Source organism: Tenrec ecaudatus, chromosome 1, assembly GCF_050624435.1.
Source record: "Tenrec ecaudatus isolate mTenEca1 chromosome 1, mTenEca1.hap1, whole genome shotgun sequence".
Lineage (NCBI taxonomy): Eukaryota > Metazoa > Chordata > Mammalia > Afrosoricida > Tenrecidae > Tenrec > Tenrec ecaudatus.
The window spans coordinates 3,296,975-3,324,972 of record NC_134530.1 but is presented as its reverse complement, the minus strand read 5'-3'; the positions used below and the strand labels follow the sequence as shown (position 1 = coordinate 3,324,972).

At 45.0% G+C, this 27,998-nt stretch overlaps 1 protein-coding gene and 3 pseudogenes across 3 annotated transcripts; 2 read left to right on the top strand and 2 right to left on the bottom strand.

The window, feature by feature from the left end:
* On the bottom strand, window positions 1–27,205 carry LOC142443438 (uncharacterized). 3 transcript variants are annotated; one of them, XM_075544818.1, is made up of 4 exons: window positions 27,066–27,183; window positions 23,672–23,792; window positions 3,734–3,905; window positions 1–3,491 (listed from the first exon to the last, which is right to left on the bottom strand). In XM_075544818.1, exons 3-4 carry the CDS (start codon window positions 3,769–3,771, stop codon window positions 2,246–2,248), a joined length of 1,284 nt encoding a protein of 427 aa, XP_075400933.1. In that variant the 5' UTR covers window positions 3,772–3,905; window positions 23,672–23,792; window positions 27,066–27,183; the 3' UTR covers window positions 1–2,245. The 3 variants fall into 3 exon arrangements, with proteins under 3 accessions (XP_075400933.1, XP_075400930.1, XP_075400928.1); XM_075544815.1 differs by lacking the exon at window positions 23,672–23,792 and adding an exon at window positions 6,579–6,954; XM_075544813.1 differs by lacking the exon at window positions 23,672–23,792 and having other exon boundaries at window positions 27,066–27,205.
* LOC142443484 (ATP synthase F(0) complex subunit f, mitochondrial pseudogene) lies at window positions 8,912–9,312 on the top strand (annotated as a pseudogene).
* LOC142443474 (large ribosomal subunit protein uL24-like) lies at window positions 11,571–12,007 on the top strand (annotated as a pseudogene).
* On the bottom strand, window positions 21,480–22,669 carry LOC142443463 (large ribosomal subunit protein uL30 pseudogene; annotated as a pseudogene).
* Window positions 27,206–27,998: the final 793 nt, after the last annotated feature.

Below are 27,998 nucleotides of genomic sequence, written 5' to 3'. Positions count from 1 at the left end.
AAAGGAAAGAGTATTTGTATGTATTTGGTGCTATTACTTTAGAATATATAAAGAAAAATAGGTACATTGTATGGATGAATTAACAATAATCAGAAATGGATATTTAACATCTCATATCAGTTGGGGAAACAATTAAGGAAATATAAAATATTTATATGAACACATGATAAAATCTCTGGATGAATTTTTAAAGAAACATACAGAATTCTGGCAAAGATGCTAATTATTTTGAATCCCTTAAAAATGAACACTAGTAATCATTTAAAAATTAATTAAATACAGTGGGTTTAATTAAAGAGAGCAGTAAACTGAATAGATAATTCCGACAATCTGTCTCATATGTTCCAAGTGTGTATTTCAATAATGAAAATGTTACAAGAAAATAACCTCATGGTCAGTGCAGCCTCTTGGTAAACCCACCAGGGAACTAAGTGTCCTGTCTTCGTGGTTGCAGCATTACATCTATTAGGATAGAATCCAGAAACAAACTATTTTAAGAACAATGTGCATACAACAGAAATCAGGTTAAGATGAGGTGAAGAGGGTCAAAGGCTGAAGTGTCGTCTGCCTGAGCACAAAGGAAGGCCCCTGACCCACAGCTTCTGGAAAAGCCCGTGGAAGCTGCTTATTAGGAAGGAAGGAAAGTCAAAACACACAACAGAAGAGTAGGTGAAGGGAGACAGGAAACAGTGCAAAATATGAAAATAATTCATCAAAGGTTCATGAGGATGGGAGGGCGGGGAAGGGAGGGAAAAAAGAGCAGCTGATACCAAGGACCCAACTAGAAAGAAAATGCTTTGAAAATGATGATGGCAACCTATGTACAAATGAGCTTGATACAATTGATGTATGGATTGTTATAAGAGTTGTGAGAGCCCCCCATAAATTAAAAAAAATTAAAACACATGGTGTTTGGCTTGAAGCTGTTTAGTGTGTACTTGTAGTGAAAATATATTTATCAAAACGTAATACCAATTCAAAAACTTCTTATATAATTCAATGTTATGTTCAAGTTGCACAACCAGTCATCCTACCCATCTCCTAATGATCCACCCAAACTGGGGCTTTTCCTGAGCTGTAGGTCAACGTGCGGCAACCTAGCTTACTCGGTTTCTCTGCATCTGTCCCGCTAGCCCAGTACAATGAGAGCAATGGCCTCTCACTGCTGCCTTCCAACACTCACTCATGGATCTTCTTCTTCTTCTTAACTTTAACCTGGAATTATCAACAGAAGACACTATGGGATATATTAATTCCCAACCTCACCTATGTTGACAGTATAATGCAGCAGATCCACCTGTACCCTAGCTTCATGCTTCAAGTTCTCAATTCTAAACTCATTGTGTGCTGTCAGATCTCCAACCAAGGCCAATGAGCAAAGGTCTAAATAGGAACATGAGTCAGACTAAGCTAACATCTATTACAATCTGGAGACAATTTTAATTCCTGCTAGGGGTAGGATATGGTATCAATTAGGAACAAATAAATGTGTAATAATAAAAGAAAGTAGATATTGAGCCAATCAAATTCAGTAACTACAATAGTGAATCAAAAAATAATTTTGAATAATCCCAAAGTCTCGCATCATCATGACTATCAGAATCAAAATACAAAATATGAACCATACTTTATATATACAAAGCAAAAAAAGCACACACACACACTTGCATTTATAAAAGTATTCCAGAGTACCATTGGAATGGAAACACAAACAAGGTAAGTTTTATGTAACTATAAGTAAAGTTTCATTTAATGTAACAAGATGGTAGAGCTGAAAGCGTGCATAAACACTAAATCCGATGCTGTTGAGTCAATCCCAACCCATGGGGCCCCATGTGATTCAGAATAGAACTGTGCTCCACAGGGATTTCAATGGATGGTTCTTTGGAAATAAGGTTGCCAGAGCTCTCTACTGAGGCCTGAGTGGATTGGAATCACCAACATTTTGATTACAGTGCACCAGCACACCACTTGTGCTACCCCAGAACACAAAGGGACATTATCATAGATGCTTATATCAGGAACATAAACTAGAAACTAGTACACAAAGAGATTACTATGCAGGATGTGTTTACAATGGCAAAAATATATGTAAAACAAAAGATGTCCTCTTTGTTCTGAATTCATGTGTAAGGTTAGGGAACAGCTAAGCTGGAAGGTTTTCCTCTCCTTTACCCTCAGAAGGATCCCCCCCCCAGCGTGTTTGCTTGCGTGTACAGGATTTTATAAATGGATGCAGGCATGCCTACGTTTTCTCTAAGGGTTGCTCTCCAGTGTGTTTCTTCAGGTGTCCTTGAAGGGACTCGAGGCATTTGTAGGCTTTCCCGCATTGCATACATTCATAGGGCTTCTCTTTACTGTGTGATCTCTGGTGTCTCTGAAAGCATGAGGGGAACATGAAGGCTTTCCCACACTGCTTACATTCATAGGGCTTCTTTCTGATATCGTAGAGTTTTTCTCCAGTGTGTGTTCGCATATGCTCCCGGAGGGAGGAGGGAAAACCAAAGGCTTTTCCACATGCCTGACATACATAGGGCTTCTCCCCACTGTGCATTTTCACATGTACACGGTAAGATTTAGAACAATTAAAAGTCTCACCACAGTGCTTGCATTCATAAATTTTCTTGCTGTTGTGGGTTCTCATATGTTCTCGAAGGGAAGAGGGAAAACTGTAGGCTTTTCCACACTCCTTACACACATAGGGTGTCTCTCCACTGTGCATTCTGACATGTATTTCGAAGTATTTGGAACACTTGTAGGACTTGCCACACTGCTTGCATTCGTAGGGTTTCTCATCTGAGTGCGTTCTCATATGTGCTTGTAAGGAGGTGGGCCAGTTGAATGCTTTCCCACATTGTTTACATTCAAAGGGCTTCTCCCCCGTGTGCGTTCTCACGTGGCTTTCCAAGTAAGAGAGGACCATGAAGGCCTTCCCACATTCCTGACATTCATAGGGCTTCTCCCCACTGTGCATTTTCACGTGCTTCCGGAAATACTTGGGGCAAATGAATACTTTGCCACACTGCTTACATTCATTGGGCTTCTCCCCACTGTGCATTTTCACGTGGATTCTAAAATACTTTGGACAACTGAAAGTTTTATCACACTGCTTACATTCGTAAGTCTTCTGTTCGTTGTGTGTTTTTTCGTGTCCGTGGAGGGAAGAGTAGCAGGTGAAGGCCTTCCCACACTGCTTGCACTTATAGGGCTTCTCCCCAGTGTGCGTCCTCTCGTGCTCTTGAAGGGATGAGTAAAAACTGAAGGCTCGCCAACAGTACTTGCATTCATAGGGCTTCTCGCCAGTGTGCATCCGCACATGTTCTCGGAAGTAAGTGGGACAACTGAAGGCCTTGCCACACTCTTTACATTCATAGGGCTTCACACCACTGTGCCGTCTTAAATGTAGTTTCAGGGAGGAGAAATGCATAAAGGTTTTCCCACATACTTCACATGCAGGGATCTTCTGTCCTCTCTGATCACTCAAACGTTCCCTAAAGAGAGACAAATGAATGTTAGTATGACCACATTTGACATTTATAGGGAATGGACATACTTTTTGTACTATCTGCATTTTCAAGCCACACTTGACTGAGAGTTAAGGCATTTCTAACCATTATTTCCTACTGAATTACATTTTAGAAACTCAATATCAACATAATATTTATGAAGATTCTATCTAGCATACTTAGCTATGTATACACTACTTCTTTATATTCATGAATATGCCACTCACCTTGAATGTTGCTCTGGGACTTGGGGCTGATCTTCCATATTATCAGAGTTCCCTTTTTCTACCAAATTGCATGAAGTATCATTGTACACTGAGCTTCTTATTTCTCCTTCATGGGGTATTTCAGTACTCTGCTGAGGACTTGATCTACTCGTTTTAACTGGAGTACAACAATCTGCAAAAATTGATGAAACAACTTAATTTTACTTAAGTAGTCAGTGGTAGAAAATATATACATACACATGAAGTTTCATACACTGATGCAAAAAGGGAAATTTTATAAGGAAGTATGGCCATAAGAGCAAAGAGAGACTAATGACTTCCATGATTAATTAGAAAAATGTGTCAAAATAGATGCTTCTCTAAGATCAGTTGCTATGAAACTGACCCAACTCACAGTGACCCCATGTGTATCAAAATAAAACTGAATCATTAGCAATGGCTGAGCTTTGTTATTAGCTAAATGCATCCAAAGTTTACACTACCCAGGGATTCCATTAACTAATATATATTACAGAACCAGAATATATCAGATAGACAAAGAAATGAGCAGAGGAAAATGCATGTGTCCAAATGCTATCTTTAGAAGACACAGAAAGTCTTAAGATGAGAAGAAAGTACAAGGTGGCCAACGCACACACACACACACATATGTACATATACAACAAACGTCATTCTTCTAAAATATTGGTCGCTTTTCTTAACTGATACCTGGGAGCGCTGCAATCAATTCCCCCTTCCCTCCTGAAAAGGGAACAATTGGCCAAATAAGTTTGGGAACCTATGGTTTAGAGCAGTGGTTCTCAACCTGTGGGTCATGACCCCTTGGGGGGGTGTCTAACCACCCTTTCACAGGGGTCGCCTAAGACCATCAGAAAACACATATTTCTGATGGTCTTAGGAACTGAGGCACCGCTCCTCTATCCATCTCCAGGCAGGCCCGCCCGCCTGCCCGCCCGCCCACATGCAGATATGCCGAGTATCCAGCATGATGACATCTTCAAGTCAACGCCATCACATACACCCCGTACAAATACAGATGTGACAGGGTTGGCACCATAATGTACTTATGCAGACTAGTCACATGTGTAGAAAGCAGTTACTGTGTAAAAGCAGCTGTTGTGTTGAAAGCAGCAGTATTGGAGGTAAAACGACACTTCATGAATTATAATTACTGGGTAAATACAAAATCATATACTACTGCAAAAAAAATATATATATATTTATCTGTACCATGGGAACTTAATCTGGATGCTGATCGGTCTTTTTATATTCAGTTATGAATGGTGTGAATATTGCCCCCTTTTGATAGTAACAGGTATGTAAAAAAACAACACAATGGTAAATCTTAGGAAACTTTAATGAACTTTATTGACTGAACTATGCCATGTATCATCTTTTGTATTATTAAAGCTATTGTTATATATTATTTTCATTAGCAAACCATTCCACGACAATGGATCGTGTAGAGAAGAACGTTAAGAAAAGAAAATATAGTCAGGATTTTTTACAGCATGGTTTTACCTCAATAACTACAGCAGGAATTGAGAAACAATAATCTGTTCAATTTGTAGTGAAGTTCTACAGCCGAATCTATGAAGCTGAACAAAGTAAAACGCCATTTTGATAGCAAGCATCTAAGCTTTGCTGGCAAGGAGACCAACTGTTTGAGAAGCAAAGCTGATGGACTCAGGAAAGCCAGGCTTGACCCTGGTGGCAAGCACCACAAGCAAAACGTAGGAGCCGTTGACGCTTCCTATTTGGTGAAACACAGAATCGCCAGAGCTCTGAGACCTCACACCACTGCTGAGGATTTACTGTTGCCAGAGGCCAAAGACATTGTTCGAGTTATGATCAGAGACGAATTTGTTATGAAATTTCAGTGCAATTTCCTTATCTAAAGACACTATCCGCTGAAGAATAGATGACATGTCTACTGACGTTCTTCATCAGGTATTCCAGGAAATTAAATCTGCTCCACTTCTAACATTCAGCATCCAGCTTGATGAATCTACAGATATTGCAAACTATTCACAATCACTCGTTTATGTGAGGTATATTAATGATGGCGACTTTAAAGATGAGTTTCTTTTTTTCAAACCTCTTGAAATAACATAAGATCTCTTGGGAAAAGGTTTGTGGTGTTTGCACAGATGCTGCTTCAGCTATGCTAGGATGTCGATCTGGATGTCAACGTTTGATACTGAATGAGTCACCAAAAGTCACAGGAACTCACTGTATGATTCATTGGCAAATATTAGCAATGAAGATGCTGCCACCAGAGTTACAGGAAGTAATGAAAAGTGTCATAAGTTCTGTCGACTTTGTAAAGGTGAACACTTTGAACAGTCGACTGTTTTCGCAACTGTGCATCGAGTTGGATACACCGAATAATGCTCTGCTAATTCACACTTAAGATGGCTGTTAAAAGGAAAATTTTTTTTTTTTTTTTTTAAACAATTTATTAGGGGCTCATACAACTCTTATCACAGTCCATGCATATACATACATCAATTGTATAAAGCACATCTGTACATTCTTTGCCCTAATCATTTTCTCTTGTTTTCTCTAAAAGGAAAATTTTTAAAAGGTGTTTTGAGCTTCGCGATGAACTTCAAACGTTTTTAAATCAGAAAGCCAAGACCGCAGTTTGAAGCACTTTTCAGCAATAAAAGTGAACTGCAGAAAATAGTTTACTTGGTTGACATCTTTGCCATTTTAAATGAGTTAAATTTATCACTGCAAGGACCAAATGCAACATGCCTCGATTTGTCTGAAAAGATCCAATCATTCCAAATGAAGTTTTGGCAAAAAAATTGGATGATAATAAAATGTACATGTTGCCTACCTTATCTGCTTTCTTTGAGGAGCATGACATTGAACCAGACAAGGGATTGCGATGATGATTCTGTGAAAGAGCACGTGCCCAGCTTGCAGACGAATTTCATCGTACTTTCCAAGTCTACCCGACACCCCATTTGCACTTGCCAGAAGCCCATTCACAGTCAAAGTTGAAGATGTTCCTGAGCCTGCACGAGAGGAGTTCATTGACCTTCTCAACAGCAATGCAGTGAGAACTGACTTCTCTACACCAGTTACAAGATTCTGGATCAAGTGCTTGCAGTCAGATCCTGTTCTGTCTGAGACCGTGTTGCGCCTTCTTCTTCCACTTCCAACAACACATCTTTGCGACACAGGGTTTTCCAGTGTGTTGATGATCAAGTCTAAATACAGAAGTAGACTTGTTATAGAAGATGATCTTTGTTGTGCTCTTGAAAGACTGCCCCAAGGATTTCTGAGCTGCTGAGAAAGAAGCTATCTCAACCTTCACACTGATGTTGGCTTTTTACACACTGTCACCAAATGTCGCAGTGTAGTTTACTGTTGTTATATTAAGACCGTTACCCGTGCTACATTATGCTTCAAGACAAAATTTCTTTTATTTATAATTAGAAATAAATATTTCACAATATATAATTACATATGGTTTTTATAATTAATCACTATGCTTTAATTATGTTCAATTATTAACAATGAAAATACATCCTGCATATCAGATATTTACATTACAATTCATAACAGTAGCAAAATTAGTGATGAAGTAGCAATGAAAATAATTTTATGGTTAGGGTCACCACAACATGACCCATATTAAAGGGTCAAGGCATTAGTAAGGTTGAGAACCACTGGTTTAGAATAGGGGAACAAAATAATAATAATTTATAAATGATCAAGGGTTTATGGGGGAGGGGCAAGGGAAGGGGATAAATGAGCTGATACCAAGGCCTTAAGTGGAAAGCCAATATTTTGAAAATGATGAGTGCAACCAATGCACAAATGTGCTTGACATAACTGATGTTTGTATGGATTGTGATGAGTTGTATGATCCCCCAATAAAATTATTTTTCTTAAAAAAAGGACAGGGGAGGATAGGTCTACAAAATAAGGGCCAATCAAGTGTAGTAGGGAAACCATCCCCAACCCCCCAAGAAACTGTCTACACAAAAAGTATGAATCTCAAAATAGGACAAAAACACACACATGAAAAAAATTATATCAGCCACATGGAGCCCTGGTGGTATAATGATTAATGTATTCAGTTAACACAAATGTGGACAATTCACATCCACCAGCCAGTCAGCAGGAAACAGATGTTGGCCATCAGCTTCTGTAAAATTATCGCCTTAGAAACACTATGGGACAGTTCAATACTTTATCCTCCACGGTTACTGGGAGTTGCAACTAGACAGAAATGGAAGTGGTATATCAGTTAGAAAGAGTTGTTGTTCAGGTAGCAATGGAATGGTGTCAATGCCATAAAGTATCAAGGATTAAAATATCGTCCCCCATGCCCCCCAAATTAAGAAATTACAAAATATAAAAGTTAAACACAAGAAAAAACAAGCCTGGGAGAAAACTATGATGGCTAAGGAGACAAAGGAAAATTAGAAATAGAAAGAGGGATGTAATATCTCAATCTAATTAAATCAAATTATAACAAACACAAACTCAAATATCTTATAAATGTAAAATTAGCAGTGACACAGAATCCTACATGGAAAACCCAGGCCAGTGGTTAAGTTCTACCAACATATCTATGCAGACGTTTAACAGCAGTCATTCACAAAGCCATTCAGAGCATTAGGGAATCCTGCCAGCCAGACAGAAAAGAAGGACACAAAGCATCTTGATTGGAAAGAGAAAAGCAAAATGCTATTGTTCACAGATAACCTTTTATATAGAAAAGATACAGGATCCACTGGAAAAAATAAGCAAGTACACTAAAATTGCAGTCTATAAGATAAACAAAAAATCGAATGTGACAAATGGATATCCACATGTAAAGGAATGCAATGGTCCTTTTGCAAATATAATCCGAAGCTGAAGGAGGACATAGCATCAGAGCCCATTGTGAGATTCTGGTGTGCAGAAGGCTCTGAATGACAGTGGGAGCCCAAGATGAATCTGTGAGATCTACACTGGAAATAAGCCTCTGGTGATTACACTCTATAGGAGGAATGGGAAAAACAGGTTACACACAGAGTTCATTAGAGAGAAGAGTACAGGATGTTGTATCATTCTGGGTTGACTAGAGAAACAAATCCAGGGAGACTCATACATGTGTAAGCGAGAGTTTTATATCAACGAGCAATTGTATGTTAAGAAAACATCCCAGCCCAGGACTGAAAGATGGCGTCTCCCGTGCCCCTGAAGGAGAAGCGCCTCCTGGATGTCAGGATCTCGGAGCTGCCCAGCTGGGTGCTGATGCGGGATTTCACCCCGACGGACATTTTCGGCGCCTTTCGGAGAGGTTACAATCGGTATTATAGCAAGTATGTCAACGTGAGGAAGGGGAGCGTCGCAGGCCTGTCCATGGTGTTGGCGGCCTATGTGGTTTTCAGCAACTGCCTATCCTACAAGGAGCTCAAACACGAGCGATTACGGAAGTACCACTGAGAATGCCACGGTGAGGGCGGCCTGCTTTCCTGGTCTGGCCACTTGCCTTGCCACCACCCCCTCCCATCCACCCGGCAAGAGCCCTTGATAATGTGCCCAATAAAAGGTACAGGCCTGAAAAAAAAAAAAAAAGAAAACATCCCAGCCCAGCTCAGATTAAGTCCATAAACCTGATATTAGTCCATATGTCTGACACCAGTCTGTGGATTCCTCTTCAGACTCACGCAACACATGCAATGATGCTGAATGCAGGAAGATCACAGGCCAGTGGGTGGAAAGTTTTGTGGATCCAATGGTGGTAGAAGCATCTCAGCGCTGGCGTGGGGTCTCCACGTGGCTCCTCCAGCTCCAGAGCTCTGGCTCCATCAGCACTGCTGCATGTGGCTTGTCAGCAGGAAGATGAAGCAGAGTGTGTATGTGTCTAGCCTCCAGTGAGTTATTTATCTCCGTGGTGCCTCCAAATGAGGTCATCAGGCTGCAACCTGATTGACAGGCTAGAGTCTACCCCTTCGCAAGTTGACACCAGATTATGTAACTACCACACAGATCAAAATGATAAACCTGACCTGAACAGTTAAAACCTTGTTAGCTGAACCCCACCATATACATTGGGCCTGATCTGGTTTTCAACATTTTCTCTCTCGGTGTGTTTTTCAGCTCTGATTTATTTTGTCATTGGGGTAGCCCTCTTGAATTTTTTTTTTCTCTTGAATTTTTTGTTATCTGTTTTTCTGTTCTTCGGTATATGAAACCCGGGACTGACAGCAAGCAGAGTAAGGGTTCCTGGGGGTGCAGCAGGGTAGGGTGGAGGTTGAAGGGGACATGATATCAAGCAGTTCTAGAGGAAAAAGCATATTTTAAAGTAAACTGTGGTAGCAATTTTTCAATATTGCTCGATGTGACTGAACTATGGAATGATATCTGTATTACTGCCCAATAAAAGGGTTTTAGAGAAAATACGCTAAACTAAAATAAATTGTTCCTTAACTCATACCAGATACAAAAATGAACTCAAATTGGTTCACAGACTTATTAAAAGCTAAAGTTAAAATAACTCTTAAAAGAAAATGTAAAAGACTCTCTTATAACATTGGATTAGGTAACAGTTTGTTAGCTATGCTGTTCCCCAACAATACCTCGATAATTAAAAGAAAAGATGTCGCAGCAGGACATCCACTTGGAGCTGCCAAAATTTAAGCTGGCTTCAGAAGAGCAAGTGAAATGAGCAGTCTCACTGCTAACGGCAAGTGGTTTGGGGTTGAAAGCAGAGATGCCCACCTGTGTTTTACTGACGATGTGGATCATACAAATTACGGAAAACCTTTCAAAGAACAGGATCTTCCAGCATTTCATTGTGCCCAAGCAGAAGCAGTACACGGCCCAATTGAGAGTTGTTTCAACGGAACAAAGAAAGACCGTGAGGCTTAAAATCAGGAAGGCTGTGTTTCAGGCTGTAGCTTTTCACTGTATGAGAGAGCGTCAAACTGTATTCTTCCACAAAGTTTTTGAAATTCTCTTGTACTTATTCAATCTATACTCTGAGCTTATTCAATCTACATGAGGAGCTTGAAGCTATAAAGAATGGAAGGATCAGGGTTACTGGATCATTAGCCACCTGTGAAGGCCACACAAACTTGCACCGGAAAGTGAAGGTGGCCTTTAGTGTAGCTACGGGTCCTTCCCACCGCCCGCCAGTTTGGTGTTCTGTGGTGGCTGCGAAGCTACAAGCTGTCACTGGTATTTTAAATGTCAGAGGGTCACCCAAAGTGAACAGGTTTCTGAGTAGCTTCCACACTCAACAGACTCACTTCAGAGGAAGCAGATGCTAAAAACCCCTATGCAAGGCTTTGAAACACTAAGATGCTGAAGGCCTAACGGCTGGAAACAGAACATTGTCAGAGCCGATGCTGGAGGATGTGATGGAGGAGGAGCTTCTTCTCCAAGTGGAGTCAGCCACGGGGATTTGAATGGAGTGAAGCCCAAAGTAACGGTCTGACACTGTCGCTGCAACAGCAGGCTCCATCAGAGCAACGACTGCGAATCGCTCAGGCCCGGGCAGTGTTTTGCTGTGTGTGTGCAGGGTCACTGTGATGCAGGACTGGCTCGATGGCCCCACCAGCAACACCGCCCCTGGAAGCTAAGGATCACGAGCTGGAAAGACTGTCTTATTCAGGTGGGTCCTACGTGCACTTTATACTTGTCCTATTTAAGCAACAGGCAGAAGAGGAGCAGGTCACGGACCCAAAGGCGAGAAAACAATATGACCCCGGGGACAGGCACTGCAGAGATGCCGGCCAAAACCAAGAACTGTCAACAATTTTCAGGGACAGAAGCAATCAAGAAAGCTCTCCCAGGAGTTCGTCTGACGTCCGTGAAGTTCACCATGAAGTTCAACCCGTTCCTGACCTTGAACCGCGGCACGAACTGCAAACGCCACCTCAGTGTTCCCTCGCACGTGCGCAGGAAAGTCATGTCGTCCCCACTGTCCAAGGAGCTGCGGCAGAAGTATAACTTGTGCTCTATGCCCATCCGCAAGAACGATGAGGTCCAGGTGGGTCGAGGGCACTCCAAAGGCCAGCAAATCGGCAAGGTGGCTCAGGTGTACAGAAAGAAGTATGTCATCTACATCGAGCGTGTGCAGCGCCAGAAAGCCAATGGCACCACTGTCCGTGTGGGCATCCACCAGAGCAAGGTGGCCATCACCAGGCTGAAGCTGGACAAAGATCGGGGAAAATTCCTGAACGCAAAGCCAAATCTCGGCAAGCTGGAGAAGAGAAAGGCAAATGCAAGGAAGAGCCTCTTGAGCAAATGCAGGAATGAACACAGCCTGCAGTGGAACACAGCTGAGTGGTAGATGTCCGGCCTCACGCATGTTTCTTGGAAACTTTCCTCAAGATGTGTCTGGAACGTTTCGTTTCCCTCTTGTTCAGCGACAGATGTGTGGCTTTGTAACTCTGCCTTTGCCATTTCAATTAATTTTATGAATGAGTGAAAACTGGAATGTTTCCTCATTGTAAATAAAATCCATCTATCAAGAAAGAAAGAAAGCTCTCCCGGAGTCTCCACAGGGAGCATGTCTTTGGCAACACCTTGGTTTGGAACTTCTGCCCTCCAATTCTTGGAGCTAGTAACGTTCTATTGTTTTAAGTCACCTCGTTTGCAGTTAAAGATCTGCTAAAGCAGCCACAGGAAACCAACAGTGCTGCCAGCTCCAGGCTGGAGGCCTCAGGGATGGTCACAATGGCTCACTGGAAAAGCTTGCTGGTAAGACACAAACAGCACGTGGTCCTCCAGCGTCCCTCTTTTGTGCACGATGGGATCATTACTTTCTACGGGATACCTGGTGGACAGGTAGTGAGTAGAGAGCGTTCCAAACCAAAGCTCAAAACAGATATTCTTGCTGCAATTGTTGCACACCCAGTTCAATCCCCACCTACCAACCTCCGGCCCTCCCATACTGTGCAGACTCGGGGGCCAGGATTTTCTTCTCTTAACTTGCTATTTTCCTGCCAGTTACATTCACTTTTCTCAGCTCATGGGAGTCTTGGCCGTAACTCTGGGCACAGGATGTCACCTAATCTAGACGTAAGCTGCAGACAGCTCCTTTTAGATGTTTGCCATAGAAGGTTCACTCAGCTTTGGGATGGTTTATTTGGGGGCCAACCAAGGTGGGGGAGGTCTTTACCCTTTTTTTTTTTTTTTTTAAATTTATTTTATTATTATTATTTTTTTGGTCTTTACCCTTAAAGGGGCTTCTTCTGCCATGTGGGTTGACAACACTGTCAAGGCAACCCACATCAATCGGCAGTGAGAGAAATTACAAATCTCAAAAGCGTGACCGACACCATTTGAACACATGCTGTAGGACCTCCCGTGCCCGCACCCCTCTGCAGTGTTCTGGAGTTGGGATGGCTGCGCTCAAAGGCTCTTGCAAGGCTGCTCATCTTCATTGCCCATGTGGCTGGAGCTCCTGGCTATTAAGAGTCGCGCTCTGATAACACACGCAGTTCAATGAGGCATAGCCCTGCCAGTCCCCCATCAAACAGAGGGCGAGGTGTAATGAAAGAGGCTGACTCATCGGTAATGTCCAACCATTAGATTCCCATCTGTCTTCCTGGTCTTCCCACATGAGTTGACCAAGAGGTGTGTTACTTATCCTGGGGTGCCTGGGAGGTGACAAGCCCCAAGTGCACCCACTAAGCACCACAGAAGTACAATCAAGTAGAAGGGTTCAAGCAGTAACACTTTGGTTCTCAGCCCCAGGGGCAACTCTAACCCCTTCTCCACCCCCCACATAGCACAACTTGACACCCACAGAAACCTTCCCTCTCTCTTCACCAGCTGCTGGTGCCACAGCCAATAGGGGGAAGCACGGGCTCCTTTTAGACATAATCATTATTTCTGTCCCCAAAGTTGACTAACACAGGATTCCTTTGTTCTCTCTGATTTTCTTCACCTCCTCCTGTGGCCGCACATCCCTGTCTCTTCTCTCTAGCTCTGCTACTCTCTTCACTCTGTCTTCCAATCTCCCCTCACCCTGCCCCTTTTACTCATTCCAATCTAAACTCCCTGGCAAGTCATTAACTCTAATGAAACCTGTTAATTGAAACCCACGCCCTGGGTCCACTTTCCTTTGATTTCTGATCTAACAAAATGGTGCCTGAACCCGGAGAGGTAGTGATGGCCAGGACTGTCCAGCAGTAACCTCTCCCTCGACCCATGGAGCGAGCTCCCTGAACCCCTACGGTTAGAGACCTTCCTCGACCCAGAGACTGCTGTTTGCAGTCGGACAGCCTTCTCGGCCCCAGAGGTTCTCTTGAGCTCAAACGTTCACGCACTCAGCCTTCGTCCACGCACTCAGCCTCGGAGCGTGGGAGGTAGTCCGATGGCACCCTGGAGTCGCTGGGTAGCCCATAAAACCTGGGCACACCACAGTCTAAAGCTCTGCAGAAAGCCGGGTGAGTGTTCCTCATCTCGGGTCGTTTGCTCCTCTCGGCTTTAAATGGCCCTCTTCTCGGAAGTCCTAAGCGCTAGGGCCTTGGCTCTCCCGCCTTTGGGCTTGGGGGTGGGGGGCAATCAGACGCCCTGTTTTGCTACCCTCGCGTCTCCCTTCGTGGGATACGGGGTCTATGCATTTCGAGGGGACGCTCTTTGAAGTGAGCCATCCTCTCGGGAACTTAAGTCCTCACTCATAGCCTCTATCGTGTATTCTGTTTAAGCCCCATCAAAATGTACCCCAGCCATGTCTCCGCTCTCATCCTCGCCTGTCAAGCTTACCCCACCTCGCCTCCATTCCTCCAAGCCCTGGATGAAATTCCCTTCTGGAGAACGAAAATCCCTTAGTTCTTCAGACCATGCAATGCCTCTGGCAGCCCGCGCCCTAAGTCCTCCTGCGTGGTCTGCACCCCCTCCTCCTGAGGCATCCCTTCAGGTGTTGTCCACAACTCCTCCCACTTTTCTTTCACCGCCAATTCTCCTCCCACCGCGGCCATGCCATCAGTGGCTCCTCCTCCTTATACGTCACGAATTCCCCTCCAATCAGCTGTCTTCCAAGCTCTTGATACCTCTTCCCGGCCTGCCGTGTCTCCGCCCCCTGCCAGTTCACCTGCTGCTGCTGTGGACTATGAAGCCCCCTGTGTGAACCCATTAATTCTGCTTTCTGACCCTGCTCCGTTTATCCTCTCCGTGAAATGGCCAGCGCAGATTTGGCTGAGCGTCTGGGAGGTTTTTCTTCTGACCCAGATACTTATATGAAAAAGTTCAAATACCTCACTCAGGTTTATGATCTTACTTGGCATGGTATCTATATACTCCCCCCCCCTATATACTTTTAATAACTACTTTATCTCCCAAAGACAAGGAGATTGTCTGGATCGCTGCTCAGCCTATGGATGATCAAGTTCTTATCCAAAATAGAGATAAGCCAGTGGGCTTCGATGCAGGACCCTAATTGGAATGATCCAATTGGTCTGAAGGATCACACTCACCGAGATGAGATAGCTATTTACCGTATGCAGGGCCTGCGGAAAACTGTGACAAGGCAGCCAGTGATGACAAAATTAGAGAAATCATCCAGAATCCGAGTGGAAATCCTGCCCAATTCCTATCACACTTGTCAGAGGTTTCCCCTAAATACAGCAGGGTGGGCCGGCCCTTTGACACCAGAAGGCTCTACTTTCCACCATTCACTTTTAATTCACAGTCAGCTCCACACGTTAAGAGAATAAAGGATTAGAGCAAGGCCCTCTGACTCCACAGCAATACCTTCTCCATGCAGCTTTCAAAGTTTTCTACAACAGGGAGATGCAAGCAAAATTCAATGAGCTGCAAAGACACAAGGCTAAATGCCAACAAGTGCAAGCAAGTGCTTGTCAGGGCAGCATGGGTTTGTCTAAACCAGTTAACACTGCATCACAAGTGGGTGACCCACCTGGACCTGTTCCAAAATGGGTCACTGGACAAAAAGGTGCTCCAATCCTAGGCCAGTCCATATTGCAGACAAGGTCACTGGAAATAGACTGCCCCACCCGACTGACGGAGAGCAGAACAGAGCGGGTGGTACAGTTTATCCCACTAGATCTCTGGAGCAACCTGCTCAAGACACAGCGCTGTGGGGGCTGCTTGGCTAGGCAATGGAGAACTGAGGGTGCAAAGTCAGGGCCCCCCTCAGAAGTCACCCATCTTGAGCTCAGGGTAACAAACATAACCGCAGGTGAGCTCACTTCTTTCTCTATAGACACGGGGACTGCATATATTCTATACCACTTAAACCCTCAGAATATCCTTCGTCAGCACCCATCACTGTGGTAGGACTCAGGCATACTCATCACACGCTTACTCTTAGGCAGACATCCCTTTACTAAACTAAGAAAGTCTTACGAGATTCATACGAGTAATGTGTATGCAATTGGCAGAAGCCTCAAAGTCTCCAAGCCTATTACTTTTCTTGCAAGCTGCACCCGACATGGCTTGTCTTCACTCCCCACCTCCCAAAATAACTCTAGTGTCCCAACATCCCCCCACCGGATTCCTTCCCTTTACTACCTGCTCAGGTTAACCTGGGGGATGGGCAGGATGTCACTTGACCTTCGGCTGCTTTGTATCTTAGCCTATTTACATCAGGTTAAAAAACCCTTTGAGGAGGGAGAAAAATGAGATGCTGATGCCTGGGGCTTAAGTGGAGAGAGCAAATGTTTTGAGAATGATGAGGGCAGGGAAAGTACAAATGTGCGTTATACAATTGATGTATGGATGGATTGTGATAAGAGTTGTATTAGCCCCCAATTAAATGATTAAAAAAAACCCTTTGAAACATCCTAACATACCTCAGAACCCTATCGCCTTTGACACTTAAAAAGCCTTAAACCTATAACCTCAAACTCCTCAGGGCGGCCTGTGGAGGCCCACCCACTCTCCTGCAACACAGAGTCTGCAGCTACATTCTGGTTCAAGATCGTACAGCCATCGACTCTGCTGTCCTGCCCATCCATCTCATTGTGCACAACCCTTACACTCTGTTCTCCACTGTTCCACACAACACTACTGAAGAAATACACAAGACAGGCTTACACATTAAGGTAGCCGCAAAAAAAAAAAAATCAAACACCAAGAAGGGAAGTTGCAAAGCCAGCAAGTGGAACAGATTTAGTAAACTGGAAAAGAAAAAAGAAAGTAGTTTTCACTTAAAACTAGAAGGTCTGGCAGTGCCAGAATACGAAAGAGAGCAGGCTAAACTTGAGGGGCTGCAGTAAGTGGTAGAAGGTTTGTGGAAAGGTGAATTTTATTTGTCACGGTTTACGTACAATACCTGAAAATAATGAGTTTTTAAGAAGGTTTAAGGAAAGCAGATTTTATTTGCCTTGGTTTACAGCACTTACAAATAACGAGTCTTTGAAAGAAAAGAACATCAATAACTGATTTGAAATCTTAAGCTTCATAAGTCCTGCCACTGATAAAACGTCTTAGTTTAATAAGTTTAATAAGCTTTGGACCCTGTTTGTTTTGCTGTTTTAAAAGTTTTTCTTGGAGAAAAGCATACCCATCAGGCCTGCATGGAGCCATAAGGCACTCACTGGACCCTGCTGTAACAGGACAATTTTAGGTTGTTCATCGCCCCTGTCCAGCAGGAATTACAGAAGAAAATGACCCCCGCCCATGTTCCATATGATTAAAACGCAGGAATAAAGGGTCCAGCAGTAATGACGGTTCTCAGCCATAGCCAGCATCTCTAACCCCTTCTCCCTCCCGCCCTAGTATTAGGTGACACCTCGCCTTCTCAAGACTTCTCACAGAAACCTTCCCGTCTCTTCCCGTTCCTTTATTCGCTCTCTCTGAGTTTCTTCACCTTCTCCTGTGGCCACATGTCCCTCTGTCTCTTCCTCTCTCTAGCTCTCCCTTTCTTACTTTCGGCTACTCTCTCTTCACTCTGTCTTCCAGTCTCCCTCACCCTGCCCCCTTTACTCTCATTCCATTCCAAACAACGGGGGCAGGTCGCAGGTCGCAACCTCTAATAAAACCTGTTAACTGAAACCCACGCTCTGCTCTGGCTCTGCTTTCCACTTTCCTTTTCTTCCTGTTCTAACAGCTCAGAGTCGAGAGTCGGTATGAACTCAATGGCAGTGTGTGGGGGGGAGGGGAGGTACTAGATTCTGACATGTCTATTCCTGTCTCCTTACCTAGTCTCTACCTGGTCCTCCAGGCCAGACCCCATGCAGCCTTCTGCTCTAACAGACCACTCTGCAACCCAGTAATGACTGTTACTCCCCGCCCCTCAGCCAGGTCCCACATTAAAAAGTCTCCCCCTACCCATGCAAATGCTCACACACCTTTAAGCTCAGGAAACCTAGCTGACCCCACCCCGCTGGCCATACAAAAGCCACCTCCTCCAGCTCCAGCCGCTTGTAGCCTTGTCCCTGGGCACTACTCCCAGCGCCCTCCCCCAACCTTGCATGCCACCCTTGCACGGGGCCTGTGGGGTCTAAGTTCCCTTTGTCTTTTGGTATGAGGCTCACTCCATTTGCACTCCATCTGACAAGCCAGCCAACATGGCAACAGATTTGATTGGGGTCAAGATTAAGACAGTGACAGGTGGAGAGGTGCCTGGTTTGGGGGGAACCATTTCAAGTAGGTTTCTGGGGCGAGGAAGTCTTGTCTTCTTGGTTGTCGTTCCCTGGACATTCCCTCCAGAAGATTTCCATTTCCTGGGTGATTATTTTATGCCCATTTGTTTTAGGGGCCATCGGTCATGCATTTCCTAAATGCATTCATTATAGTTTACCATCAAATGCTACAAAATGATTTCATAAAATTTACCACAATACCGCATTGTAAGTTACAATAGAAATTCCTTCCAGAGCTGTTGGAAGGAAAAAAGAAATGAAGTACAATTCGGGGGAAAAAAGAAAAAAAAAACTGCCTCCATGCACAGCTCAATTATATACATAAGACCCCAAAAGGATGTGAAGGCGATCATGGAATCTGATTTCTAGCAGATTTCCAGAATGCAAGCTTAATATAAAAATGACTCCCAGTGCATTTTGACTGTCAGCCCAAAAGAGTTAAAAAGGACATTTTTAGAAGGGACTCAAACCCAACTTCTTGCAGCTGAGTTGCGTTTTCCTCACAGCAGCCTCCGAGTTAGAGGAAAGCTGCTCCATGGTGCCTGACGGGCCATCACCTTAATCTTTAGGATTACCACCTCCCATGACGGGGCCCAGGTGGCAGAGTGGGTTATGCATTGCTGGTCTGCAACTCACAAGGTCAGCAGTTCATAACCACCAGTCCTCTCTGCAGAAAGATGAGGCTTTCTACACCTGTAAATGTCAACAGCCTGGGAAACTAACGGGCAATTCTATCCTGGGCCTGTAGGATGGTTATGAATCAGAATCAATCCCATGGCAGTGAGTTTGGGTTTGGGTTTAGCATTCTCAGTGGAAGCAGATTGCTAGGCCTTTCTTCTGAGGTGCTCTGGGTGGGCACAAACTGCTAACCTACAGATTAATAAGTAATCAAGGGCAAGCCTCTTGTGCTCCCTAAGGACCTCTTAGAAGACAACAGATCCTATTCAAACAATTTGTTGTTATAATAATTTAAGACCTAAACTCTATCTCATGAAGAATGAGATAACAATAGGAAAATTAAAGCAAACAAACCAACAAGCAAGCAAACTCCAGTCACTGCATCTAGTCTGATTCACAGCGACCCCATGAGGTTTTCCAAGGCTCTGTATGCCTCCCAGGAACAAGTAGCCTCATCTTTCTCCTGCTGGGCTGCTGGTGGGTTGGAAATGGGCTGACTTCACCAGTTAGGAGTCTAACAATTACCAACCGTTGTCAGGTTTGCTCCACAGTGGCCCTGTGCTAACAGAAGGGACCGCTGCCTGGTCCTGTGCCATCCTCATAATTGTTATTATGCCTGAGCCATTAGTTGTGGTCACTGTGTCAATCCATCTCCTTGAAGGCCTGCCTCAATTTTCCTGCCCCCCTGCTTTACCAAGTCCCTCTCCAGGGACTGATTTCTCCTGACATGTCCAACGTATGCAGAATGAAGTCTCGCCATCCGAGCTTCAAACAAGCTCTCTGACCGCACTTCTCCTAAGACAGATCTGTTTGTTCTTTCAGCACTCCACGGTACTCCCAAAATTCCTCACCAGCACCACAACTGAAATTCATCACTTGTTTTTCTGTCCTCCTTATTCAACTTTCACATGCAAACGAGGCACTGGAAAATACCTTTTAGACTGCAAAGCAACAGTTTTGCTTTTCAATACTCCAAAGAGGGGGGAGTGGGAATGGAGGGGGGAAAATAAGGAACTGATGCTAGAGGCTTATGTGGAGAGCAATGTTTTGAGAACGATGAGGGTAACGAATGTACAGATGTGCTTGAAACAATTGATGTATGTATGGATTGTGCTAAGAGTTATATGAGCCCCCAATAAAATGATTTAAAAAAAAAGAGGTTTGGGGTAGCAGAATTACCTAATGCAACGCGTCTTGATCTGACTGCTGCTTCCATGAGCATCGATTATGTTATGGGTCCAAGCAGGACAAAATCCTTAACAACTGCAATCTTTTCCACATTTATCCTGATGTTATCACTGGTCCAGGTGTGAGGACTGGGTCTTCTTTCCATTGAGTCATTATCCATTCTGAAGGCTGCAGTCCTTCACATTCACCAGCAAGTGCTTCAAGTCCTCTTCAGCAAGCAGTTGCATAGCACAGGTTGTTAATACACGTGCTTTCAATCCGATGCCACACTCCTCTCCACTTAACCAAGCGTTTCTGATATTTGTATGCTGAGCAAATCATCACACAACTGCCTCTCGATCTGTGTACAAGTTCTCCATGAGTACAATGACATGTTCTGGAATTCCCATTCTTCTCAGGACTATCCATAGTTTTGTGTTGTTGTTTTTCTTTTTCTTTAAACATTTTATTAGGGGCTCATACAACTCTTATCACAATCCACACATATACATGCATCAATTGTATAAAGCACATCCGTACATTCTTTGCCCTAATCTCAAAGCATTTGCTCTCCACTTAAGCCCTCTGCATCAGGTCCTCTTTTTTTCCCCCTCCCTCCCCGCTCCCCCCTCCCTCATGAGCCCTTGATAATCCAGATTGTTATTTTGTCATATCTTGCCCTATCCGGAGTCTCCCTTCCCCCCCTTCTCTGCCGTCCATCTCCCTGGGAGGAGGTCACATGTGGATCCTTGTAATCAGTTCCCCCTTTCCAGCCCACTCACCCTCCACTCTCCCAGCCTCGCCCGTGTTGTTGTTTTTCAATGATCCACACAGTTGAAGGCCTTGGCAGTCAATAAAAACCCAAGGAAACATCTTTCTGGCCCTCTCTCCTTTCAGTCAAGATCCATCTGACAGCAGCAATGCTATCCCTGTCTCGTGTCCTGAGTCCCTACCAAACAATGCAATCACTGTAGGATGAGCTTCAAAACGCTTCACTTGCACGGGATATTCATGACATCATTCTAAAATCTGAGCATTCTGCTGGGTCACCTTTCTTCAGAATGGGTGCAAATATAGGTCTCTTCTCGTCAGCTGGCCAACTAGCTGTGTTCCAAATTTCCTGGCATAGATAATTAAGTGCTTTCAGTCCTTCATCAGCCTGTCGAAACACTTCAATTGGTATTCCACCAATTCCTGGAGCCTCCTTTTTGGCTGAGCTTTCAGTGCAGCTCTTGCCGATATGCTACCTCCTGAAATGATGGAGCATTGGCCAGTTCTTTTTGGCAGTGACTCACTGAGCTTGTAAATTCTATCATGCGATCTCCAGCTTCATTTCCATCACCAAGTCCAGATTTTCCAACGACTGTTCCTTCCTGTTTCAGACTTTTGCATTCCAGTCGCCAACAATTATTATTGCATCTTGATTACATGTTTGATCAATTTCAGACTGAAGGTGTTGGTAGAATTATTGAATTTCTTCATAACTAGCTTTAGTAACTAGTGTATAAATTTGAGTAATAGTTGTGCTGCTTTGATTTCCTTGGACAGCCTTGTACTTCAAGTCAGACTTTGAAATAGCCTTTCCCCCCCATTTGAAAGCAGTCACTGTTTTATTAAGAAGCCAGATGACAAAAGTAATCACGGCAGACAGACACCTTCGTTCATCCTTCTAATCAGCTTGTTGATCTGGTCTTCCCTGCTGCCTGCATCTCCACCTTCTACGAAATGGGGGGTCTTCTTCTTCATCCCACCTCACGGAGAAGATAATGTGATGGGTCACAGGAAGTTATTTGCTTCTTTGAAACATTTGCCAACAGTCTAGATCTCATGAATCAGATCCTCCATGCAGACGATGCCATATTGACCCAGCCACCGTGCAGTCAGAGGGTTATCTGTCAGGGCAATACGCTTCTTATTGATTTTGCCATAACCCATGCTTGTAGATGAGTTCATTCACGGACTTCAGGTTTGGGAAGACCCATGCAATGTATGGTTCCACAATCTTCAGCATGTTAACTGAAGCCTTGGTAAGCTTAACACAGGTGCCATTGAAAATCTGACGAAGGCGAAGAAGCTGCAACACTTTTCGAACCTTTGGGCTCACACCACTGATGCCTCTGATCCTGAGAACAAATGCCAGCGTGGGCTCTCCAGGCACATAGAAGCTGCCAGCTTTCCTGGCTATCCGAGCCATTCGGGTTTCAGTTCTGTCCGTCTGCCTGTATTCCTTGTGATAGTGCTTAGCTTTCTCGTAGATCAGCTTCCCCCTTGACTCTTGAAGCATCTTTTGGCAAACTTCTTTCTTAGGCGTTTGACCTTTAGTTCTGCGAAATCCCTTCGCTTTTTCTTAAGGGTCTCTGGAACAGCAGTGACCTTCTTCTTCTCCGCGACAGCCTCCATGATTCCAGGAGGTAAAAAAAAACAGGAAGTGAAATAGCCTTTTTGATGATGAATGCCACGCCATTTTTCTTGATTGTGTTATTCTTGGCATAGTAAACCAAATGATTTTTAAAATTAAAAATGGCCAATATCATTCTATTATTAATGCAGAATAACATAAATGGAAAGATAGTGCATGTTATTAGAAAGGTCACTTAATGTCATCATAAGAGCATCTCTCCCAAACAGACATACAATTTTAATAAAAATCCCATTAAATCTACAATCTGCTAATTTTATTTGTTCCCCTCCCACCCCTGTTTTGTCTAACTTAAGGAAAAACTTACTTTTAAAACTGAAATGGAAGATGAATGTCTAAGACAATATTTTCTACAGATGGAGGCAGTGATTTTTCCTGACACATTTTTAATCCCACAGTATTTATGACAGCATGCTATTAAGAGTGGGATGCGCAGTCAAATGGAAAAGAACAGAAGCTTCTGAAACAGGTTCCTCTATCTGTAGTAATTGAACCCATACCAAGCTAACGGAGAAATGATGGTCACTTTAACACAAGAGACAGTGGTGAGTCACTGGTTATTACAGGGGACAAAAGGATGTTCCTATTGACTCCACCTACATGTCATTATGTCATTCCACATACATGTAGACTAGGAAAAGGAATAGACAAAACCAGGCCATTTTCAGAAGCAGCCCAGGCCAAAAAGAAAAATTTTAAAATTATTTCACTGTAGGGAGTGTTTTTAAATTAGAAAAAAGAGTAAACTACGAAGGAAGAAATTGGCAAATTCAACTGTATGATAAAACCAGTCATCAGTTCTTACTTTTGTGTTGAATAAAGGGGGTACAAAGATTAGCCGAAATCTAGGCAGAAATATTTTCCGATGTTCACCAATGAAAAATGAATCAAGGAAAGAAATCAGTACTGAAACCCAGAAAATAAAAAAGTAACATAACTTCACATACAAAAAAGAAACATGGCCTAAGAAAAATGCTGAATCTGGATGGTAATTAGTAAAAGCCACTGTTTAGTCACACATAATTAATTTCCAAAGTGAGAGGGCCAACCAACGAGTAGTAATTCCAAGTGTGAGAAATCAGTAGGAAAATATACACTAACCTCAATCCGACACTCCACCTGCATTTGTGTGAATTTTAATGTAATCATAATGTACATGTAGCAACTTCTGTACATGTAGCAACTTCTGTCCAACATGGAAAAGATTTGGAATGCATTTTCCCTTCGAGACAAAAGACAAGTGTTGTCAACAAGAACAAAACACGCATCTGAAATAAGCCAGCACAAGAACGAGTGCCCCCAGCCTGATGCCAGCAGGTCTGAGACATACGAGGGCAAAGAAGCCAAAGCCAAGCCTTCTAGGGCGATCTGGATGATGTGATTGATTACTATAGATTTTTTCCATTGAGAGCTTCAAAAGATGCAAAAGGGAATAAAAGGGAATAGTGGGTAAAGATACAGAAAAAGAAAGTCACGTAAAGCTTCATCAATTAACAATTGAAAGTTAAATAAATCACAGTCATGAGGGGAGAGTGGAGGGCAGAAAAGATCAGAGAGCCAGGGGAGAAAGTAATGCCCTCCCAGGCCTATTTGTTTACCTGGGTGATGGTTTCTGTTATCTACACTCAGCATAAAGCCAATGCTGTTTTACTGCTGCACTCTCTGGGCTTCTCCACACCTTAGAGCTCAATCCACTCAACATTTCCCACCATGAAAAGAAAAATCTCAACACCTCCAAGTAAAAGAATACAATTCTTAAATGTCTGGTGTTGATCTGGGAACAAAATTCTATAAAATAAACAAAAGGAAGTTCAGATCTGCTTCACCCCCAGTTTTAAAGGAAACCTGAAATCAGAGGGTTATACATTGACCAGGGGTCCTCAAACTTTTTAAACAGGGGGCCAGTTCACTGTCCCTCAGACCATTGGAGGGCCGGACTATAGTCTTTTAACAAAAACTATGAATAAATTCCTATGCACACTGCACATATCTTATTTTGAAGTAAAAAAATAAACGGGGCAAAAACACGGCGGGCCTCATGTGGCCTGCGGGCCTTACTCAGTTTGAGGTTCCCTGCGAGGCAGGCTGAGCAGCTGGAGGATTGCACTCTGGGAGAAATGCAGCCCTCCCTTCCTCCACCTCACTTCTCACCAGCATGAAAGCCTGCACCAGGTGGTTCTGATAGATCCAAATGCTCAAATGAGGAAGTCTTTCCTCCAAGAGTTGGACTCAAAGGAGTCTTCCTAGAAGTATGATCCCAAACTACAAATTACTCTCTGGTTCCCCCACCTCTGTTGCCCATGCCAAACCTCAATCCCACAGGAAACAGCCCCAAGGCAACCACAATTACAAGCCCAGAGTGGACAAAAAGCACCACAGGCTTGTGGATCTCCCCCTGCAAGGCTCCCTAGCTTCGCCCAGCATAAACAATTCCTTCTGGGATGTTCTGAGGGATTGGGCCTCAAGCCCTGGGAGGGAGGGGTTAGAGGGAGAAGGCTCCCCCCAAAGACCCAAGCGGCCCTCCTTTTATGTCCTTTGTAGCCTCAAATTTGGACTCAGCTGTGAGTCACTGACCCCACGGTCCCCACCCCATGACCACGGCCCCTTGGCTGCCATCACCAATAGTTTGGGAGAGCAAAAAAAAAGGCAGTGTTTGACCATGGACCCAGCTGAATCACTACCTTCACTCTGTTCAAGGATAAAATCAGAATGGGGAATTGGAAGAGGCCCTTTCTTTCTGGTGGTTGCAAAAAAACAAACAACCAAACGTGTATCACACGAAACTTACAGGGATAATGCATTTCACATTGTGACCTCCATTATAGTCACCGCACTGTGCAACCAGATCTGCTGCCTGATTTCCACCACCATAAACAGAAACTCCATTGGAGCTGAGCAAGGACTCCTCCCTCTCCCCCTGCCCCCCACCTCAGCCCTGGTAACCACAAACAGTCTTGGGTCTTGAGAAAGCTGGGTCAACCCTCCAGACTAGCTGGAGCCAGAGAGCCTGGCTGCTTGCACAGGGTAGGGGGGGGGGGGGCTCCCCTTTTTAGGGTTTGAGATTCAGATCGCCTTTGATCTTGCTGGAATGCACAAATGCACAAACTTTTCAACTGGCCTACTTTAATCTGGCTACAAATTTAAAACCGTTTCAGTTTAGACATGAAAAAGGCCGGTGGGGAGAAAAGATCAGTTTCCATTTTTACCCATTCTGTGCATCTTGCTCAATGACACACAAAATGCTCCGCAGATATGCTTTGTTTTCTGGGTCTCTGGTTTCACACAGAAACTCCTAGCCTGTCTTTGTTCGGCCAAACATTTTCCTCAGCTTACTGGAAGCGGGGCTGCCGAACTCAGAAATCTCTGGAGAACCAAATAAACGCTATCAAATCTGTGTCTGACCAGCACTTTTCTGCACAAGGCTCTTCTGAGACCTGCTCTAGAGCTGTCAGTAACTGGGAAAGGCTCATCCGGGAGGGAGCGACCATCCTCCCCCAGCAAACTGGACGTGAATCCCTCAGCATTGAACCAGGCCCGGTTTCACAGGCCGCGAGTCACAGAAGGTGCATTCTTCGCAGGCGGCCACAAATTGCCAGGAAATACACCAGAATCTCGCAGCGTCTCAAACACGGCTCCCTCCCCACGAGGGTGAACAACTGTTTCTAAGCCTATTCTAATCCGTGCAACTCCGTGCGATCCCTGAAACCTCGACCTTACAGTGAACAGTTTGGGGTGACTTCCATAGCAGAGGTCCCCACCGAGCCCAGAGATACCTCGAGTGGGCCCCGACAGAGGAATCACTCTGCAAGAAGAGCAACACAGGAGAACGGGGATCCGGGTTCTGCACGAGGAACCCGGAGAGGGGACTTAGCTCCGCTAAACCAGACGGTGGTTGGAAGCCACCAGCCTCTGCCGGAGAAAATGTGGCAGTCGGCTTCCCTAGGGATTCGATCTTGGAAACCTTATGGGGGCAGCTCTACTCGATCCCACAGGGTCGCTCTGCGTCAGCGTTGACCTGACAGCTGTGGGTTTTTGTTTTTTTCTGAGGTTCGATTACTGAAGGAACCTGGCCACCTAACAGGGGGACCCCGGTCAGGACGGACGGGTGGCCAGGTCTACGCCGCGCCCGGCCCCCACGACAGAACGCCTCCTCGAATCGGCCCATCCCGGAGTGGAGGTGGCCTCAGCTGGACTCCATCCGGTCACTCCGCCAGTGACCCCGCCCCCCACCCCAGAAGACGCCACAGCCCCCTCAGCCCAACGCCCCATTGTTCCCACGGCGCCCGCCTGGGGACGGCGTCTCCCCGGCCGCATCCCCTCACGGGCCCCACGCATCTCTGACCACCCGGCCTGGGATGACCCCGCGGGCCGGACCCTCGTCCTGCCGCCTGCCCCTCAGGGTACCGCTCAGGGTGGGGCCTACACGCGGGGCCGCTTCCAGCTGTCCCAGTCGGCCTGACCCTCGGTCCGCTCGGTCTCCCGGGCCCTCGCTCACCAGCTCCGGCTTCTGGAAATGTCCCCCAGCGTCCCCTCCGTGGGGACGGCCGCGCGGAGCAGCTAAGACACGACTACGTCGCGACGCTGCCAGCAAGATGTTCACGCGAGTCCGGGGAAACAGGTTTAGACGCCGGCGCTCGCCGATTGGACGATTCCCCAAGTCCCGCCCCCACGGAGCCCCTGATTGGACGACAGAAAGGACTGACAGCAGACTCGGGAGGCCCCGCGGGGCGGGCTTCCTCGGGCCCGGGCGCTGCTTACGGACCCGCGCTGTTGCGCTGGGGCGCGGGGAGGGGAGGACCACGTGGGCTTCCTGCGTCTCTAGCCGCGTCTTTGGCGGCACGTTTGAACCCCTAAGAGCTGGCCTGTGCGTAAGAATTCTTCCCAGACCAAGCAGAACTGACAATTCTCCGCTGAACAGTGCAGAACTTCAGGAAATTTGGGGTCAGAGTGGTGTCTCCCAAACCACCTTCTACCTTTTCAGGGCTACATCCCCAAGCACGCTCCTTCCCAGCAGGGTTCCAGAATTCGTCGCCATGGGGTTTATTGGAGAAGTTGACCCTATCGATGTACAACAGGACAAAACACTACCCGATGCAGTGCCATCCTCACAATTGGGCTTATAGTTGGGCCCATTGCTGCAGCCACTGTGTCAGTCCATCTTGTCCAGGGCCTTTCCATCACTCCTCTTCACCAAGCATGATGTCCTTCACGGACTGTTAATAAAAGCCTCAACCCGAAGACAATGGGCCCCAGCTCCGTGGAACAGCAAACACATCTTCCTGAATTAAGTGCCCAGAGGCGTCCCCCACCATCGAGTAAGCTCAACTCAAACCTCTCAGCTTCAGCTCTGAGAGTTAGCAAACACAGCTCATTGAACTAAGTGCCCCGGGGCACCCTATTCCACAAGCTACCCTCTTGTCCCAAAGCA

Bases quoted from the DNA above. Each gene is read 5' to 3' on its own strand.
- LOC142443438 (XM_075544813.1), bottom strand. From the start codon at position 3,771: ATGGAAGATCAGCCCCAAGTCCCAGAGCAACATTCAAG. The intron at 3,492-3,733 runs GTGAGTGGCATA...GTCTCTCTTTAG, and splicing joins GTCCCAGAGCAACATTCAAG to GGAACGTTTGAGTGATCAGA.